Here is a 19,912-nt window from a genome sequence, read left to right on the forward strand (position 1 = left end):
CAGAAACAGTTATGAAGAAAAGGTAGTAGTGCAAAATAAAAGGAAAGTGTGATCTTGAGATTGTTTCGGTTACTTTTAAAAAAGAGGTTTTTACAGAACATTAACTATAAAATCACTTTTGACAAAATTACATGTCAGTTCTTTCAGTCTTCACTGAGCTAAAACTCCCTACAGATTTCAGCCGGGAGTTTTGTCTGATAAAGGTGATAAATCTGTGCCCTGAATACTATTTCCTGGCCTTGTAGGGCATCTCAAACTTATTATTTCCCTGTACCTTCCAAAACTGTACCTTCAAAAAACTGTTAAGATGACACTATATATTTATACATTTATATATCCAGTGCTTGCCACTAGATAAAACAGACATACGTTTTCTTTTGAGAAGTGATCACTGAATGTTTTTTCCTAGTTTTAAATATTATTTACACAAAGTTCTACTGTACTTACTAGCTAAAAGGAAAATTCTTCTTCGAGTACCGCTACATTTTTTCCCTTCCTTTTTTTCCTTTTGGGAGGGTGGAATAAAATGCAACTGAAAACAGTCAAATATTATTTTGGACTTCCACACAAAGTGCTGAAGCTGTTACACCGTCTGGGTTAAGGTCGATAATATATAGCTGTTGCTAGACAATACTAGACTAATCCTTACTGTAAATGCTTCGGTAGAAACTTAACTATCACATTATGTTACAAAAATATCACAGAAGATAACATGATTCACCACAGAGAAAGAGTGTACTGGCCGCAGGTATCCTAAAGCGTATGCTGAAAAACCTAAAGCCTTCCCAAAGGAGTAAGTGAAAAAACAGGTTTCCAAACCACATTTTCAGTCCGTACTTCAGCTTTTGCAAAGCGAAAGCATGTGGAGTACAGACCAGCGAGGCACCCAACACGCTCGCCTCTCTCCAGAGTCTTTCCGAACTAAGACAACTCAAACAAATCTTTATTTACATTACAGATCTACATTTTTACAGTCTGGGGGCCTGATCCTCTGGTCCTTATTCAGAATCTACTGAGTCCCCAGGTGGGTAGTACCAACCACACACAGAGGGACCACGTCTCTCCTAAGGCTTTCGCTGAGAAGGTTTTCCAGTGCTTATTTCCAAACCTTGGCAAGCTGGGTAAGAGTTGCCTATCATTATTATTATTATTATTATCATCATCATCATCATTATCATTATTATTATTATTATTATGATAACTACTACTGCTGCTACTACTATGAAGACATGGTTGCAAAGGAGGATTGATTCTAAAAGAAGCTGCAAACTGTGCGGCTCCTCTTCCAGCTTTTTATCTATATATTGCTATTCTTTTGTTTAAGGAGAGCTTTCTCTAAACAAACCTTGCACAAAAGGTTTAAGTAATTAGTGACGGATTCACGCAATGCAGCCATTCAAACATGGCTGTCCTCTGATCTAGAACGAGCTGATCAAACACCAGTAAGCTAATTATTTCAGACACTGTACAGTAATCACCAAGCCCAAGTGTGAACATTTACAATCAAAACAGGTATTATTTTCTGCACTAGAAGACAGTCTCATCATCCATGTATGTCAAAACTAATATGTGCAATGCATAAGCTTCCAACAGAAACTGAAACTACTGATGCCCACTGCCAGGAGGTATCGATATGGCCCTGTTCAGCATTTCAAGATAATAACCAGCCTAGTGTACTAATTCATAAACTCAAAGAGGGAGCAGTTTGCGTTTGAAATGTAACTCGTGGAAAAGTACAAGTGGCACACAGCAGTATAGGTATTTCTCAGATGATCAGTGCTCAGCTCTGTTCTCAAGGAAATAACTGGCTGGTTTTGTGTTATCTCAGGGCGACCAGGCTTCGCTCACACGGACTGGGGACCTACAGCTCTGTTTTGTATTCCTCCTTCCCTCAACTCCCAAGCCTTAAAAATAGTGAGAATACTTTTCAAATGACCAACCCAAGTACAGTCGTCTCATTATCTGTCTTGAAATATCCCAGGACTGCTTTTGAAAAATATTTTAGAGAATAATGCTAGAGAGTCATTAGGGTTTTTCTCCCCCCAGTCAACTTCAAAGTAGACATACAAAGAACCTCACCACAGTGCTTCCCATTTAGGATAAACTATTTTGGCACTTCTGAAGAAATCAGACAAGTTAAATCTCTCTCAAAGCTTCACTTTCTTGGACTGGTAAGCAAGCAGGTGACCCAGATGGCACTGAAGTAAACACTGCTTTGCCACAGATGACGGTACATCCCCTGCACAGCACACTGAGGGTCCTAAGATGCTTCGCAGAATGACAGACTATGGGCTCAATCCAACATCTCCTACTCCAAAGAGTACCCTTTACTCACGTTAGAAACACCACTGAAATTAATGGGATTGAAAGAGCACGAACTAGTCATGCAAACAGCAGTCTTTGTGGTCTTGCCCCAAACAAGCACTCCGGGGGGGGAAAAGCAAGACTGAAAATAACGCCTGATAAATATTTTTTTTATCTATCTCTATATATACATATATATATGTCTGTTGGAGAAATGGACATTGTCCCAGCACTTCACAAATGAGGGTTTTAACATCCCTTTCAGTAGTACTTATTAATATGAAAGCACTAAGGTTCTGTATTTATTGTTGCTTTTGCAGTGTAAGTCCTCACCGACTTCAACAGGGAGTACAGCTTAAAAGCATATGCCCCCACATGAAAGGGCATTTTTGTTATTTGTTAAAACTCAGTCACTTTATGAACAACAGAAAGCAATACCAAAATTTTATCATTACTCCTGATGATTAAAAATTTCAGATGTTAAAATATTAAGCTAAAAATTAATTTTTGTTTTCAGTTACAGCATGTACCTATTACAGGAAAACATAGCAGTTTTCCACGTTTCCTTATGTTTTATAGCTTGCTTTCATTTTCTGATACACTACAAGGTGATTAAATCCATTAAGCACTGAAGAATTTAATCTTTTTGATTTTTCCTGAAGAGAAACAATCCAATCATTTTTATCGTTACAGTGAGGATGTGGTGCAGTAAAAATTTTCAAGGACTTTGGGGGAATTAATCGAGCACTTGCTTAATCTTATAGACATGGGTTGAATTTTGCAGTTCTTAGTTACACAAAAGGTGTTGAATGGGAGTTTTGTCAAGCAGGCAGGATCTCAGCCACTAATAACCTCTCAGTTATTTTCTTTTTCTCATTAGCAGTCTAACAGCTAACAGACTAATCTGAAGCTGCTAAGGGATGCAAGATGAATTACAGCCCATAAAGCTTACCCTCTGAAAACAGGTGAAAAATCGCAGGCAGCATCTCTCAAGCGGTACCCGGGGCGAGCTCCTAAGCAGGTACCGACCAGCGGAGAGAGCGGAGCGCTCTCCCTTTGCATCACCGGGGTTTGGCCCTAAAATTAGAAACTCCAACGAAGGTCTTTGGAGAAAGTCACTTTGGGATGGGGATACCTGAAGCCGCTGAGGTGCCCTGCTGACTCAGCGAAAGGGGGGTACGAGGGGTTGACGGCGGGAGGTTGGCGAACCCCTTGCTGAGTGCACCCACCGAACGCCGGAGCAACGTGTGGCTGCGGGGAGGATGGCGTTGGCCTGCTTTTTTGCCATCCGAGAGGAAGGGAGAGGGGTGAAAAAGGGCCCTGGCTCCTCCAGTCACGGTCAGAAAATGTGTGGAGTTGAGAAAAAAATCGCCACAGCTTCTGACGGCACGCACGCACGCAGGATTTGTAAACCTGGCTTTACCGGTTCTGAATTTTTATCGCAGGCATATGTCTTTCCGCTCCGTGTGAGAGGAAAGCCTCTTGCCTGATGTGCGAGGGAAAATATAACGAATGGAGGCTTCAAAAATGCTGCCACCTACTTTTGTGGAGCGGACGGAAATTAAACATCACATTCTAGTCAGGCTAATTCTGAAAACGTATGCTTTTTAATAAATGCCCCCTTTCTTAGGGCTAACTGCTCCCAGTCTGGAAAAAGCCCCAGTTGACCCCTCTGTTTCGTCTTTGCTCCAGAATCTTTTCATTTTGTCTCAACTTAAATCACTTCTGGTTCTGTACATGTAAATGACCTGAAAAGCACCTTTTCAATTATATTAAATAAGGACTATTAAAACCAAATGTTCCCTGACAATTCAGTATTTTGTTACCCTGTGTCATAGAATCCTCAAATTATGTATGCTTCATGAGACACTTGGATAAAATCAGGGAAGAGAATCAACATTTGCTAGGCTTTCCTCTATTACAAATTGCTGATACCTTCCTGAAGCATTCAAACAAAAGTGTCTCGTAAAGGAACCCAACAAAGGTGTGAGTAAAGTATTTTCTGAAGCTCCTTTTTAGACCATAGGCAATAATACAAATGAAAGCAGCTTTGAAAAGTGTTGTATGAATTACAATTATTTCTACATTCAGAGCTGCATAATCGAGACAATATTTTCTATACATAGAAATTTCTTTCAGGAAGAAAAAAACCCCACTGATCTTTCACTGAGCAGCAGGGTACGAACTGTGAAGAAGTTTCAGAAAAAACTGAGTTTGTTAACATCAGCTGAAGATAAAATGCTAACTATGAAGAGAGATGTATAAAATGGTCTCACGTGCAAATCCAATAATGATTTCAAAGTGCAGCTCACAGCATTTTTGTATATTTAAACAAGCAGTATTATAAATAAAACTCTGAGCATAGCGCACAGATACAGGACAATTATTTACTACTCCTATCATCAGGATATACAGACTTCTTTTTCCCCAAGCACTATTTCGATAGAGTAAGAAAATATGTGGAAAAAACCAAAACAAAACAAAAAACCCACGGAAATTTGTTTTCAAAATTATATTAATTTGGAAACAGTAGCCTTGTAACAACGTATTGATCCTTGAGAAGAACAGTATTACTTTTTCCTTAGCTTTGTCGTCTCTTACAATTGACGGAGCTTTTAAAGAAAGTTTTCTTAAATTGTTAGAACACGTTTATTTTCTTGCAAATTAATTCTTTTTAACTCTTTATGATAGCTTTGAATCCCATAAAGAAAGATGAATTATCACATACTGAGCCCAAGCTGTGAAACAGGAGGAGACAAATAGAGACCCCTACTGTGTTTAACAATGTAGAAGAAATTCCAGACTCAATAGAAAAATTTTCTGTCCTTTTTCTCAGACCACAAAAGCTGTTAGTATGCATTTGAACAGTGGAGGGCACTCTTGCTATGCAAAACCCGGTTCTGACCTGGCACACTCGGTTTGATCTATTCAGTAGCCTAAATCTCAGAATTTGTTAAGTAACAGCCACCTGTGGCACAGGCACTAGCTGTATTCTGTTTAAAACATTTGCAGCTTCTAATCTGTGCAGTGAAGCACTTCGTTATCTCAAACACTGGCACCTTTCTACATGCATGCAGATGTGGAACAGATGCAAGCTTCACAAATTGTTTGGAATATTTGTGCAAGATATCATATTAAATAAGGCCTGCATTATGTTTTGCAAAATCATACAAACAGTTATTCGGTTGGCTGTTATGGCATGTATACATTGATTTCGGGTCGTGTAGAATCTGTGTACAAATATGCCGATGTTTGTAGGAACTAAGTTTATTTGGAACGCATCAAGTTTTATTAGGAATCCTAAAGAAAAAAAATCGACGTCAATACTTCTCACACAGCTGATATGAAAAAGACATTGAAAAAACCAAAACAAACCAAATGAACTAGGAGAAAGAAGCAGAACTCTAGATTCTCCATAGCTTTTCTATTTTGAAAAGTATATAATTAACTGCATCTTACACTATTAACTACATCTTAAACTACGTAACTCAACACCCTGCAGAAGGAAGCCGGCCACTCTCTGAACAACCACAGAAACGCTGACAAATTTGTGTTTGGAGGCTCACAATAACAGAAGCCAATGTGAGGACACAATCCTGCATCTCCTTAAGCATCTCAAAACTGAACTTACAAGTACTGGACTCAATGGCACGACTCCTTTGAGTAAAATTACCCACATGCAGGAGTGCTTGAAAGAGCAAACCCCAAGTGATTCCATGCCAGTTGGGCAGCTCGGTCATTTTGCTCATTTACCATGCCGTATACTGCAGTATCGCACGGGGTAGCGAAGCACGTCAAGATCTAAACGAATCCGTTAGCTTTCATCATTTCCAGCTTTGGGACATCGCTACATCAACAAAACCATAAAATAAAATTATCAAATGGCACTGGCAGAAGCGGTCTCCTGTAACACTGAAGAGCGAGTCGGTTTTGATTAACGGCAACAAAAATACCGCGGCACCTGCAGGGTTAATTAAGCAGCTCAAGACGCTGGGCTTCACAAAAGGAAACCTTTTTTCCTCCTTTAAGAACTGTAAACACTTGTGCTGAACTAGATGGGCATTTGATAAGCTGTACGGCGCGTAGCAAACTCCGAGGGATCTCTAGTTAACACTCAAATTCAGTGTTAACACTTCACAGAACAGTGGTAAGCCGTGCTGCCAAGGTCAACTGCACAGATGTACTAATTGTATTATGAGCTTGACATCTAGTGGCCACCCCTGGCAGGGCAAAGCAGGCAAAGGTTAAATCAGCAAGCCTTGTCAAAGCACTTCTAACTACCCACCCTCAGGGAGAGGCCCGGGGAAGCTCGCTGGCACTCCGCGATCTCCCACCTTCTCCCCGGCTCAGCTCCGGCCAGCAGCACCCACCCGGGACAGCACCCACCCGGGACAGCACCCACCCACCCACCCGGGGCAGCACCCACCTCCCCACCCTGGCCGGCGGCTCCTGCGAGAGGTCAACGGCCTTCCCCAAGAAGTCGGTGCGCCTAAGTTTGGGAATGTTTCGGGGTTTCTTTTTTCAACCGGTGCTAGGGTCTGGATTTGGTGGGGGGAATGGGAGTAGAGTTTTGGAAGGGCTCACTTTGCCTCCCCCAACTACAGCACGGAAATAGTGAAGACCTCACTCTTCAGTCCGCTATCTTTTTCGCTTTCAACTTCGAAGAAACACGGTTTTACAATGTGTTTCATTATGGTTTTCTATCGCCCTGTTAAACAATTTGTTTTCTGGCTTTCCCAATTTTGAAGGGGTTTTCCCTGGTAAGAAGAAATGTACTCTATGTCCAAAAGCACCATAACTGAACCAGCTCCTAAAAGTGTGCTTTGGCCTAAATCCCCCCCCCCCCCCCTTTTTTTTTTAATTAATGGAAAACCTTCACTACATTTAGTGGGGAAATTTTAAGATGGTAAAGGAAACAGGATTTTGGCCCTTTACATTGAAATGTACAATTCAATCAAAATTTACTGCTGAAACTAGATTTACTCATGCTTCCTCTGGAAAAAAATATAGCAAATTACCCTCATTTCATAAATGCAGTATTACGAAAGACATTATTTTTACATGCTTTATTCTGGAAAATGTGTCAGTACTTAACTATTTTAATGTCATGCCAGACCTGGTTTATTATCAGCAAAAGTGATTGACTCATGTCCTGACTGATGGATAGTCAACAGATACGCTTCTCCTGGCTTGGTGGTCAAGAAATCAAATGAAGGAAAGATATCCATAAAATTTTCCCAGGACTCAAACTATTTTTCAAAATGGCACTAATACTCGTTATTAATTTGTTTATCTTCAGTCTTTTTTTAAAATGCCACCCATTTTTTGAATTGTAGCTTTTCCTCTTTCTTAGGCAAGGAGAAGTAATTTTCAACAGCTAAATGTGTGCATATTAATAGCTTAATTACACAGAATTTCAACCAACACCTTTCAAAATTTCCTCCCTCCCACTCTGAAAAATGAGCCTAAATGTCTACCTCAGGAGATGGTAAGACTTCCTCAAGATCAGCACCACCAGATAAAATCTGACCCAGTTTTGTCTACTTTCATTGTTGTACATACATCAGCAAATTGGCGGATCGTTGTAGTTTCCTTATTATTCCAAATATTTTCCTATTGCTAACACAGTTCAAACCAGAGTATTTTAAAAATTAGACAAATACAGATGTTACACAGTTTGAATGTTAAGTCTCTACCTTAATAGCAAAACTATTTATATAAAGTTTCAATTGCCATTTCTTATCAAAGGGACAATTTAGAGCAATACTTATTTGGCCTTTATTTTTCAAAACAAAAAGCCTTCTCCTACAGTTGCCTCAGAACAAACATTTGCAAAAATCACTGAAGTTTTATGTTTACTGATAGCTGCCTCTGACTTTTCAAGTTTTGAAGGCAATAGCATCTAACCGATATGGAATAACCTCAATTTTGTACATAGGAATGTCCCTCCAAAATGTGGTTTTACCCTCTGTGTATGCAGATGGAGTGAACCCACTCACGAAGCTGGCTGCTCCACAGCGAACTGTGTCGTTGCTGTAGCAGAGCATGTGTGTCTGTGTACATACTCCAGGAGAATACCGAGTGCAGCCACAAAGTGCTGGAAACTGCACAGCCCAATCCCACTTTCCCAGGATGGAAAAGATCCATTAGTTTAGACTGTGTTCTATGTATTGAAGAGTGGGGGGCAGGGGGGAAACAGGTCCAATATTTTAAAAAGAGATTGCAAAAGGCACATTAGAAAACTGTCATTACACAGTTCCCTACAAGGTATCCCTTCCACCTCACACTAAACAATGATAGATCTTTGCCAGAAACTTTGCACGAAAAAGTCCAAAGCATCATTTGTCATCGCCCTTCCCAGAACCTCACTTGCACACTCTAAGAATCACTTTTCAGCATTACAAAAACCCCCTTTCATTATCCCTACTTTAAAAATACAAACGCTGTATCCGTGGTTTAATATAAAAATTAATCGGAGTTGAAGCTTGTGCATGGTATCTGTAATTCTGATTCGTTTGTAATCTGTTGAATTAGGCAAGTGTATTAGAAATGTAATTCCAGCTATTACAATGCTTTACATTTTACTGAGAAACTGGGATGATTGTATTCTACAGGCAGTCACTTGAGTCCTGCTGCTGCTGGTTTTAAATTATTTCCATCATATCTTTAATTTAGTAACCTCAAAGTGGGTTTTTTTTTAATAGGTATCTTTTGTTCACTCTTCTACAGTGCAATTATTCAAGTAATAGATCATCACCAGCTGTTTGTTAACACTTGCTTTCGAAATTATTAAAAAATATATTTTTAGCATTTCACTTTCCACAAAGAATTTCAAACGCTTTTGAGTGTAAATCTGTAGTTGATGACATTGTTAATTATCTTCAGATTTCCAACAGTTTCTCATCATCATGCCACTGCCCTGTTTGAATGCAGCTGTGTTATGCTGTAGCCCAAGCTGGCTATAAAATTATTTGTTCTGTCCCTAAAACTTCGGTGGTAACGATAGCACAAAAGTTAGGGTGAGACCAGGCAACTTAAAATCCGGCCTAATGTTTATCTTCCATTCTGCTCCCCAAACTGCCAGGCTTCTCTCTGCTACTGTGAATGTCCCTTCACTCCAAGGATTACGTTTACGGGACATTCATTTTTAAATGCTTCACTTAATAAAATCTATTTAGAGGCGATATTAAACACTATTTCATTAAATAAATAATAAGCTTCATTTGCTTAATCTTGTGTTAACAACAGCTTCCACCTTTGAAGATCAACAGCCAAATTAGTGAAAAGGCTACATGCATCAAATAATACTGCTTAAACAGTTTGCTTTCTAAAAACGACAAATATTCTTGCACTGTGCAAACTATTTTTGGCCTGTTGCAAAATACGCCCAGGAACTGTAGCAATAGCTTGATTACAGCTGTGAACAGAAACGAAGAACACTGACTTGACAAGAAGTGTTTTAATTCACGAGATTTGGAGCGCTCATTATATCTGGCCTATAAAATTGCTTTCCGTATAGCAATCGTTAGGCTTCCTAATATAACGTGTAAATTATTTACATTACACTAATGTGCACTAGATAGCCCTCTACTCCTGTATCCTGCCTCCACCTTGTTCCCATTTCTCAAATGAAAGTGCAAAACCAACAGCACTACTTTAGCTTGTTAATTGTTAACTATGAAGGGTTTCACTCTATTAATTAAAATATGTTTTAATAAAAGGAAACATAGCACATTTTGATAACAGCCTTCTAAGGCTGAAAAGTATTTACATTGTTGCATTTTAGGGCTGCTGTGAAAGCCGATTTTGTGCTATTCAGGGACCACAATAATAACGCTTTAAAATTCCTCACTGGGATGCAATGTAGTCCTTTTGATGGAAAGACTGTCTTTCTCATTCGGCAGAAATAAATCCATTCATTTGATCATGTAGTCATTGAGGGCAATACAAAACAAACCAAGTGTGAGAAATTCTATGTGATGAAGTAAACAAAACAAAACCCCCCAAAAAAGGGGGGAAAAAAAAAACATTTCCATGACAAAAAGATTCTTTGTCCTTAATCTACCCACCATATGCAAGCGTTTCTTTTTAGCATATCTCTTGTTCTAATCTCGGGTGACATGGCTACATAGATAAGATTCACAAAACAAAACAAAAACCTAGTTTAACAATTTTTTTCAATTTATTAACTCGCCAGGAGTGTCATAATGAAGTAGTGGGGTTTTATTTTTCTGTATCGAAATGGATTTGGAGCACGCAAAAGTTTATAACGCCAGTGATAAATTCTTAGACCTAGAACCCACCCCAACAGAGACCGGCCTCAACAAATCTTGTTTACCTAATAAAATACTAATTCCCGTCCGCCTGCCTGCATTAATTTCTTTACACGACCACCGCTTCCTAAGGAAAAAAACCGAATTTGGAAAATGCACTGCTTTGCTCCTCCGCTGTGACAGAAGGAAGCGTTTCTCTGTGTGGCTGCTATTGTCGCCAGCCGAGGGGGTTTTCCCGGAGCGCTGGCATTAGCCCCCTTAGCAGCCCTGGACGGTGTGGGACTCCCTCCCTGGCTCCCCAAATACCCTGGGAAGGAGCAGGAGGCTTAACGATTTGCCAGTCTGACAGATGTTTTAACCTGATGAAGTGGAATCACGCTGCCTTAAGCTTCAGGGCTGTAAAGTTCAGCTACAATAGTCAAAATCCTCCTCGGGCTTCAACTTTGCTGCCTCTCTCTCCCCACAGATGCAACTTAAAAGTCATTATAGTTTTGAGGCAGGAGAATGACTTTTTTTCTTTTCCAAGGGAGGGAGAGGGGGGATAAGCACCCGAGGAAGGGGCCTACACAGAAAGCAGAAAACATCGGGGCTCCCACTTGGTTACGCGAGAAACTAAGCAAGCGGTGGGCTCTGTGCAAAGAGGAAAAGAAAAACTTTCAAGTGGAAGCTCTCAACTTAGCCCAGGAAAAGTGAGCATGGGCTGTGGCATGCCTCCGCACGCTGCAATGCCAAGGACTACTAAGGAAAAGCAACCGAACCAAAACAAAAAGCAGGAAGACAAAAACCCCCGCAGCCCTCTTCTCGACAAAAAAAAATTACAGCGAAGTGGAAATCAGGAGCCACCACGGCCCAAATCTTTCCACCTTTGGACACTTGTTCGCTACCAGCCTGGGCAACCCAGCTGCATAAAAGCAAGTGTGCCTGTGCCTGCGTGTGGGGAGGGAGCGAGGAATGGCGGATGGGCGAGAAAATAACCTTCCCCACCGCCTGCAGCCGGCGCGACAGGGGCTGGTGGCGGTGGTGGCACTCCGTGTCACCTACCACTGACCGTCATTACAGTCGCAGCAAAGCCAGGAGGCCAAGGGGGGGGGGGGGGGAGGCAGGGCAAGGCGGGGGGGGGAGGCAAAAAAGCTGCTGCTCAACCTTCTCGAAAATAATGAAACCAACTCCGCTTGCCCCCACGCACCCGAGCGGCCCTGCCCGCTCCCACCGGGGTCCCCAAGCCATCGTCCCCCCCCCACACCCCGACGCCTGCCGGGGCAAACGGGGACGGACAGACGGACAGACGGGGGGGGGAGCGGTCGGGGCAGCCCCAAACCTAAGCGGGCTGCGCAGAAACGCGCTTCTCCTTTAGGGGGGGTTGTCGGCGGGGGGGGGGGGGAAGCCCCTGGCAGCGGCCGCGATGGGGCTGCCCCGGGTTGCCCGGTAGCCCCCGGCCTGCGGGGAGACCCCCCCGCCCCCGGAGCCGGCAGCCCCGGGCAGGGCACCCCGGTCCCTGTCGTGTGTCCACCCCCCCCTCGCAACTTTCCTGCCGGCGGTGCGAGGGGAACACGGAATATGGCTCCTGCCCGCTCCGAGGCTCTGCTAGAGGGGGGGGCTCGGAAAAAAGGGGTACCCCAAAAAATAGAGGGAGAGGAGGAGGAGGAGGCAGGCGCGGCGCCGGGGTGCCGGCTGATGCGGCCGGCCGAGCCCGGGGGAAGGCGGAGGGAGGGCCGAGCCCCGCCGGCGAGCCCGGCCGCGATAAAAGCGCTCGGGAGGCCGGGAGGGAGCTGCTGGGAGGGCTGGTTAGTCAGGGGGTGGGCTGCGAGAAACTTGGCTAAACTGCGAACTTCTCAGTTCCGCTGCCTCTTCCCCCAGCTGCTCGAATTCCCATTCTCCCGCTGCAGAGTAATTGCGCTCCCATGTTCACCATCACCATAAATCCACCTATCTCCATCCGAAACGCGCTCACAAAAGGAGAGAGAGAAGGAGAAAGAGGCGCCGGGAGCCCTTACCGTGCTCAGAAACTACCTCCGCTTGCAGCTCTTCGTCCGATTTGAGATGCTGGGGTTTCGCTTGCTTTCGACGAGACATGCTGCTAACTGAGCCGTCTTGACTCTGCTTTTTGCAGAGGCATCAGCGACGTGGAGGTGGAAAGGGGGGGGGGAGGAATTGGGAACGAGGGAATGGGGGGCTGGAAAGAACTGTTCGCAAATAAAAGTCGAGTTGCAAAACAAACCAAACAAACAACAACAGAAAAGGCAACCAACCCAACGACACGGGAGGGAAAAAAAAAAAAAAAAAAAAAGAGGGGGAGAAAAAAAAAAAAAAAAAAGGCAAAGCTAAGCAGCCAACCAAACTGGGAGTGAGTGGGTGAGCGGGTGAGTGGGTGAGCGAGTGGGGGATTAGCCGGGCGGGGTGTGCGCGGTGCGGCGGGGTGTGCGCGGCGGGCTGGGGCGGCTGCGCGGAGCGCGCATGGGGCTCTGTAATTATGATTGTGAATAATGCATGGCGATTAATGGTGCTGGGGGCGAGCGCGGATTGGCGCGGCTCCAGCGGACTCAGGCTGCATATGTAAATGAAGGACGGGGCTCCGCAATTAGCCGCTTCGCTCCGCCAAATGATGCGTCTCCCCGGCACCGGCAGCGCCGCCTGCGAGAGGCACCGACCGCGGCGGCGGCGGCAGCAACGGCGGCGGCAGCGAAACACACACGCACCACGCAGGAGGGCTCTGTTTTGCACACACTTTACACAACATATGTGCAAGGTTCACTTGTTGGGGGAGGTCACGATCTTCGCTTTGCTGTCGCTCTTTCTTCCTCCCCCCCCTCCGCTCCCCGGCTCTCAGTTTCTTTTGCTTCTGCTCTCTTTTCTGGCTTTTTTTTTTTTTTTCCCCCTCCTCCTTTCTTTCTTCACATCACTCTGCGTCCTCTTCTCTCTTGGTCTCTCTTTCCCCAGAAGTTGATCTGCAGGGCATCTGATTTCTGTGTGCCCGTGAGGAATTTCTTCCCAGGAGGAAAAGAAACTTTTGCGGATGCTTTTTCTTTTTTCCCTTTCTTTTTTTTTTTTTTTTTCCGGGGTGCGTGTGCCTTGCGCCGCTTTTCTTTCCCCTTGCTCTTCACATGCTTGTCTTTAGCTCTTCCTCCAGCCTGTCTCCTTTTCCCTCGCTCTTTCTCTGGCTCCCCTTCCCGGCGGACTTTTGTTCTCTCCTCTCTGGGAAGCGCACGCACACGCAGAAGACCTTGGGCAGTTTTGCCTTTCACCTCTCCTTCCTTCTTCTTTGTCTTGCAGCTTCTTTCTCCAAGCAGAGACTCCCCGTTGGTGGTGGTGGTCACTTCCTGTTGTCCATTGGTAGGAAGTTTTTTTTTTTTCCTTTCTCCCTCTCTCTCTCAGGTTGTAATGACTTTTTGTGACACTCCTCACCCTTCCCCACCCCCCCCCACCCACCCACCCCCCCCGGCTCAGTCGTGTGTCCTGTTAGCTAATGACAGCGGTCTCGCGTGTGCGCCGATGAGCAAGTCCTCGGGCTGCAGCAAATAGTATCGATCCTCTCCCAGATTTGGGGGGGTGGGGGGTGGTGGTGGTGGTGAGGGGGGGGTTGGCTGTTGTTGTTGTCGCAGGGGTGCTCCCCCCTCCCCTGCCTTGCCTGGCTCGCAGCGGCTCCGGCAGCCGCTCCCTGCTCGCAGCGGTTCCCCCGGTCGATGCCTCCGCTCGGTGCCGAGGAGCGGTGGGGCTCCCGGCGGCCGCTCTTCAATTTCGGGCAGATAAAAACTTTCAAGTTTGGGAGAGGTGCGGGTCACCCGGCAGCTCCTCCTACTCTCCTCCTCCTCCTCCTCCTCCTCCTCCGCCTCCCGTGCCTCGCTGCCGGGGCTGCCGCCGGGGCTGCCCCCCCCCCAGCCCCGCAGCCCGATCCGCTCCCCGCCGCCTCCGAGCCTCCCTCTCCGCACGCACTTTCCCAACAGCGGCTTTTTCTCCCAGGCGCCCCCCCCCCTTTTTTTTTTGTAAAAGTGAGGGGGGGGGGGGAAGAGGCAGAGACTTCCCACCCCCCCCTCCCTCCCTCACCCCCCCCCTGCTTTCCCCTCTATCGCATTACAAGTTGCCGGGGAGCCGGACCGAGCCTCCCCCGCCCCGTCCCCCCCTTTCCCCGGGGGAGGCGGGGGGTTCCGCCGCCGCGCAGCAGCTCCAGCGCCCGGGCCGCCTCCACAAGTTGCCGTTTTCTCCGTCCATCGTCCCTGCCCGCCTCTCCCCCCCCCCCCCCCCGTCTCACCCCCCCCTCCACCTCGGCCGAGCCGGGCTCCCATGGCGGGCAGCCACCGCTAGGATGTACCCCACCGTCACCCATCGCCTCCGCACCGCGCAAGGGCGCTCCGCGGGGCGCGCAGCTCCGCGCCTGTGCCCTGGGGGGGGGTGTGTTACATCTGGGGAGGGGGGTGCTCCAGTGGTCCCTGCGACCCCAGGTGCTCTTTTGGGTTTGGTGGTTTGATTTTTTTTTTTAATTTTTTTTTTTTTTTTTTTTTAATTGCAGACCGGTCCCTGCGCGGTGCTCGCCCCCCCCTCCATCCCCGTGCGGAGCGCCGGTCCTCTCGGTGGGGCGCGGAGGCGGGGGCGGGAGGGCGGCGGGCAGCTCCCCGTAGAGGGAAGGGGGGGGCCTGAGTGAAAGGGATTTCCTCCTAATACCCCCCCCAGCCCCTGTAATCCAGCCCTAGTCCTTAAAACACACTAACCCCGGCTTCTTCGGGAGACTCCTCTGGGTAAACTTTCCCTGCCGCTAGCTCGCTTTATGTCGCGCGTTGTGCTGCCGCGTCTCTGGGCATTCGGTTTGGTTTTTTTTATTCCCCGCTTTTCCGTTGGTAGGCAAAGCAAATAAAGTTCGAGGCGAGAGTTTAGGCCGGTGCGGAGAGTTTGCTGACATGCATGCCATCAGCCATTTCGGTGGTGCAGGTATTCGTTAGAAACGGGCACGACCCTGAAGGGAAACAGCGCTGAAACGCCAAATCAGTGCCTTTTAGACATTAGGGGAGCACACTTTCCCCTCCTTCGTTTAGCGAGGTGCGTACACGAGACCCTTCGCAATGCTCGCCCGCTTTATAATTAAAAAAAAAAAACTTGTTTACCGCCTATAATTTCTAAAGCATCTTCTCTGCGTGCACCCATCCTTGCTGAAAGTTTGGTCGCACTGCGAGTGTCTCATTTCCAATATCTGGAGACGATCGTGATAGCTGAAATCTGGTGTAATTTTCGAATATGAAGTGGGAGGGGACGAGCCCATAAATTGAGCATGGGTTGTTTGGTTTGGTTGTTTTTTGTTTTTTTTTCTTCATCAGAAGTAGGGGATTTACCGCACCCGAGTAGCACGTTACGCGTGTGCGTACGGATGTGCTGCATTCTGTTGTAGGCAGGGCGCAGGTGAAAGCGAGCGTCTGCCGGCGTTCAGGGAACCCGCGGCCGCGAGTGGGGAGCCGGAGTTAGGGCTTCTCCTTCAAAACCCGACAGAGGTACCTTTCTCCGACTTGCTTTAGGTGAAGGGGCTCAGCTACCCCCTGCGACCGAAATATTTGCCTGGAATGAGAGAGGACGCACTTTAACCTCGCCCAGGCGTTTATTTTTTTTTCTCCCCCAATTGCAGTAGTACCAGAAATGTGTCAATTTTCACCCGGTCATCTTTTGAAAGGGTTTGTTGCTGTTGCTCAGGCAACATTTTTTTTTCCCCCTAAACTTTGGCGTTTTCTGTCGCTCAGCGCCTTGTAGTTCCCCCAGCAGCAGACGATTTCTTGATGAGCGTTTTAAAAGTGCCTTTCTTATAGCGCGATGTAGGGGAGGGGAAAAAAAAAAAAAAAAGGCAGCTCATTGACAGCATTGTAACCCCCAAACTTTGTCCATTGTAAAAGGTAAAATAATTGAATATTAATATGATTTTGCGGAACGTGAGAGAATCTTTAAGTGGAAAATTAAATAATCCCGTCTTTAATGTTTAATGAACAATGGAGAACACAACAGGCAAGAAAGGCATAATTACCAGATTTGTATCTCCTGACATTAACATATTCTAGGGTTACAAGTGCTACATTTGACGGGTTTCTTTTCCCTTACGCCGCTCGCCTTCCCACTTTTTCTCATGGAGAAAAAAGCCGGCCGCGATGCTCGGGGGTCGCTGAGCAAGTTACCGGGCAGCGCGGCCGCTGCCCCCCCCCAGCCCCATCCATCCCCCCCCGGAGCCCCGGCTGCGGGGGGGGGGAACGCCGGCACCGGTGTAAATCGCCCGGGGGAAAACTTTCTACCCGAGATGCGTGGAAAACCCTGAGAGTGCAGAGGGCTCGGGAGGCGAATGGAAAGTTATGAAGTGATACGCGTCTCCTCCGCCCCCCCCTTCCCCCCCCCCCCGGCTCCCCATTACACCGCAAAGTTTTCCACGGACCTTTTAATTAATCTTCCTAACTGGAGGGGGGGGGGGAATAAAAAAAAAAAAAAATCATGATGCATTCGCTGAAGGTGGGCTGTGAAAACCACGGCCACTGCGGCGGGAGTGGGGGGGTGGGGGGGCGAGAATGTCTTAGCCGCGTAAATCTCAGCGCACCAGAGAGGTAGTTGCGCGCAGAGGCGCGGGGCCGGCTGTCACGCGTGTCCCGGCGCGACCAGCGCCCGCTCGCGTCCCCGCGCCGTGACGGCTGGGTCCACTGAAATATGGGAAGCAAAAGTTGTTGTTCTCTCCGTAATTAAATCTAATTGGTTAATTGCCTTCTTCTTTCGCGGTGTTGCTTTCGTCGTCAGAAGCGACACGTTGTTATTCTGCCCGCTTAATAATATTATTTACCGGCTAGTGCTTTGTTTTTTACATTGATGGGACACCTAGTTACGCGTGTGCTTTAATTTTTATCCTTATTCGGGGTTAATAAAAACCTTCAGAGAGCTTATCTCCAAGATGGACTCTACAAAAAGCGTCTAAGTAGTTCTGTCTACACGTACGCTTTACACAAGGTTGTTGTTCTTAAACCCATCAAAGTTACCAACACGCGGAGAAGATGGATCTGACGTTTCGTGCAATCCATCTCCTGTCTTTTATACTTATTATTTTGCTCAGCAACTTTATTCGAAGGGGCGTGCAATTATTTGGGCTTTATTTTCTATCATCTCCTACTCTTCCTGGCGAGCTGAAGTAGCATCTTCCCACCCCCTTTCTGCACCACAACTTTTGTTTGAGGACCCTGGGGTTAAACCCAGCACATTTTTGTCTGTTTAAAGCCGCAACAACTGACCGCTAATTCGTTCTCACATGAGCAAAGATATTACCATACTAATATTATTATTGGTAAGAAGAGGTAATTGATAACACCACCTGCCACTCTGCAGCAATCACGATGATAAATGTTTCCATCAGAGGGAAATCTGTGCTTGGTCTACCACAGCCTAACCCAAACAGCATGTCAAATGTCAATTATAAAGATGTTTCTTTTCTATTACAATTTTTTTGTGGAAAGCAACTAGCCCCACCACGAGATTTACAGAACCAGTCCACAGCACAACCGTGCCTAAATGTTTTGCCTTAAACATTTGAGTGGTTTTTCCTTTTATTTTATGTCATGCCACCCTTGGATCTAACTAAACATCGATTCATATACACAAAAGCTTATGTTCACACTTAGCAAACTCCAATTACCATCCACTTCCGTTCTTTAACCTACCAGATGATATGTTAATTTAACCAACAATTTTAAATACTTTGTGGAATATTTGTAATGCACATAGCTGTGGGGGTATTATCGAGGCACCGTACATTTAAGCTCAGACATACATGTCATGCACACATATGGATGCATAGGTGCTGTATATATTAAACCACTGTATTCGTATTGCAACGCATGGCTGCCAGCACGTACTCGAGGAAATACACGTAGGAGCACAGCGTGCGTGTCAAACCAGTGCTTTTAGCCCCTTTGCAAAAATCTGTATGCTTCCGAAAATGACAAGTGAGACAAATATTAAAATGTGTCTATATGTATATATATGCATCCCCCACACACAGGCACGCACACAAACACACACACAGAAACGATGGAACATTGTTCGCTAACTCTAGCTATATAAATAGTGCCGTCAAGTATAAAAACTTTCATCCCCTTGGCTACAGATATGCTCAGAAGATTATTATTAGTTTGTATTAATAGATGCAGGCCTCAAAAGACGAAATCAGCTATTGATAATTGCAAGAAGTATACAGCAGCTACTGTATCGATCGGCTTGTCCCTTATTCCCCTGGTATAGGAGAGATAAGAAGACACACTCTTTAGTGCAATATAATTTCTTTTGACCTATCTGCTTGCTACAGACTTATGATGAATAGCCGGAGTGGTTAAAGTCCTTTATCACGAAAGTTACCCCTTGATATAATATTGATTCTTTATAACTAGCTCCAAACACAAAAATCAAACTGTCCACTTGACCATCATCATCATCAATATCATCACAAAGGCTCTGGAATAAAGATCAGCACAGGACTGAAAACGCTTTCTATAATCTGCCCACCTAATCTTTATTTGCTGATGATGAAAAGAAAGGGGGGAGTGAGTGTGTGTGTGTGTGTGTGTGTGTGTACACGCCGCGGGGGCGGGGGCGAGCGGAACAGGGAATGTCATCTGAACAAATAAAAAAAAAAAAATTAGGTGAAGAAAAAGACCGTTCAGCCTCTTTCAGAAGAAACCAAATGATGATCAGCGAAGTTAATGATCACGCTTCGAAGCCCCGCTCTCCCGAAGGAGGGGAATCAAGTGCGGGGAAGGCCCGACGTGATTTTATACCCGGGTGTCGTGTCCCCCCCCCGCCCACGACCGAAGCGGTCTGCGGCGAATACAGGGAGTTATGTAAGAAGCAATCACGGCAGGAGTGATATCAAGCAGCATTTTCCTTGGCTGGAGTCAGGACTAACAAGTCGTCTTCTCGCTTTCTCTCGCCTTTCGCCGGTCCACGAAGTGATCCATCATTTATTGCCAGATCACCTGGTGGTCGGTTTAAAAAAAAAATAAAAAAAAAAAAAAAGGAAAAAAGAAGGGGGGAAAAAAAAAAGCCCCACGGGGAAAAAAAAGGGAGACTAGGAAACGAGCCGCTGATGTTTGGGCTGATGCTTAACGTGCGGTATCTATAAGGTGGTGTAGAAAAGAAAGAGCTTAATCCACACGTATATTGCCTTAAATTAACGGTATTTCCTTTGCCTTCCCTCTCCATAGTACCAGCATGCTTTTGCTCAGGGTTGCATTAGCACAATCACCAGTAATTACAAGCGTGTGTACACTGGGAGAATGGAGATGGGGAAGGTGGGAGGTAGGACGTGATTCCCCTTCGGAGCAATCAGGACCGGGAAAGGT

The 19,912-nt window shown here is 45.8% G+C and overlaps 1 protein-coding gene across 1 annotated transcript in view; it reads right to left on the reverse strand.

Moving 5' to 3' along the window:
- The window catches only part of SALL3 (spalt like transcription factor 3), a 19,882-nt gene extending 7,040 nt beyond the window's left edge, over positions 1–12,842 (reverse strand). The window contains exon 1 of the mRNA XM_075052158.1: positions 12,572–12,842. Coding sequence (XP_074908259.1) covers positions 12,572–12,650 — 79 coding nt within the window. The 5' untranslated portion in view covers positions 12,651–12,842. The remainder of the gene's footprint in view (positions 1–12,571) is intronic.
- Between the last annotated feature and the right edge of the window lie 7,070 nt (positions 12,843–19,912).

Source organism: Buteo buteo, chromosome 20 (genome assembly GCF_964188355.1).
Source record: "Buteo buteo chromosome 20, bButBut1.hap1.1, whole genome shotgun sequence".
NCBI classification, from domain to species: domain Eukaryota; kingdom Metazoa; phylum Chordata; class Aves; order Accipitriformes; family Accipitridae; genus Buteo; species Buteo buteo.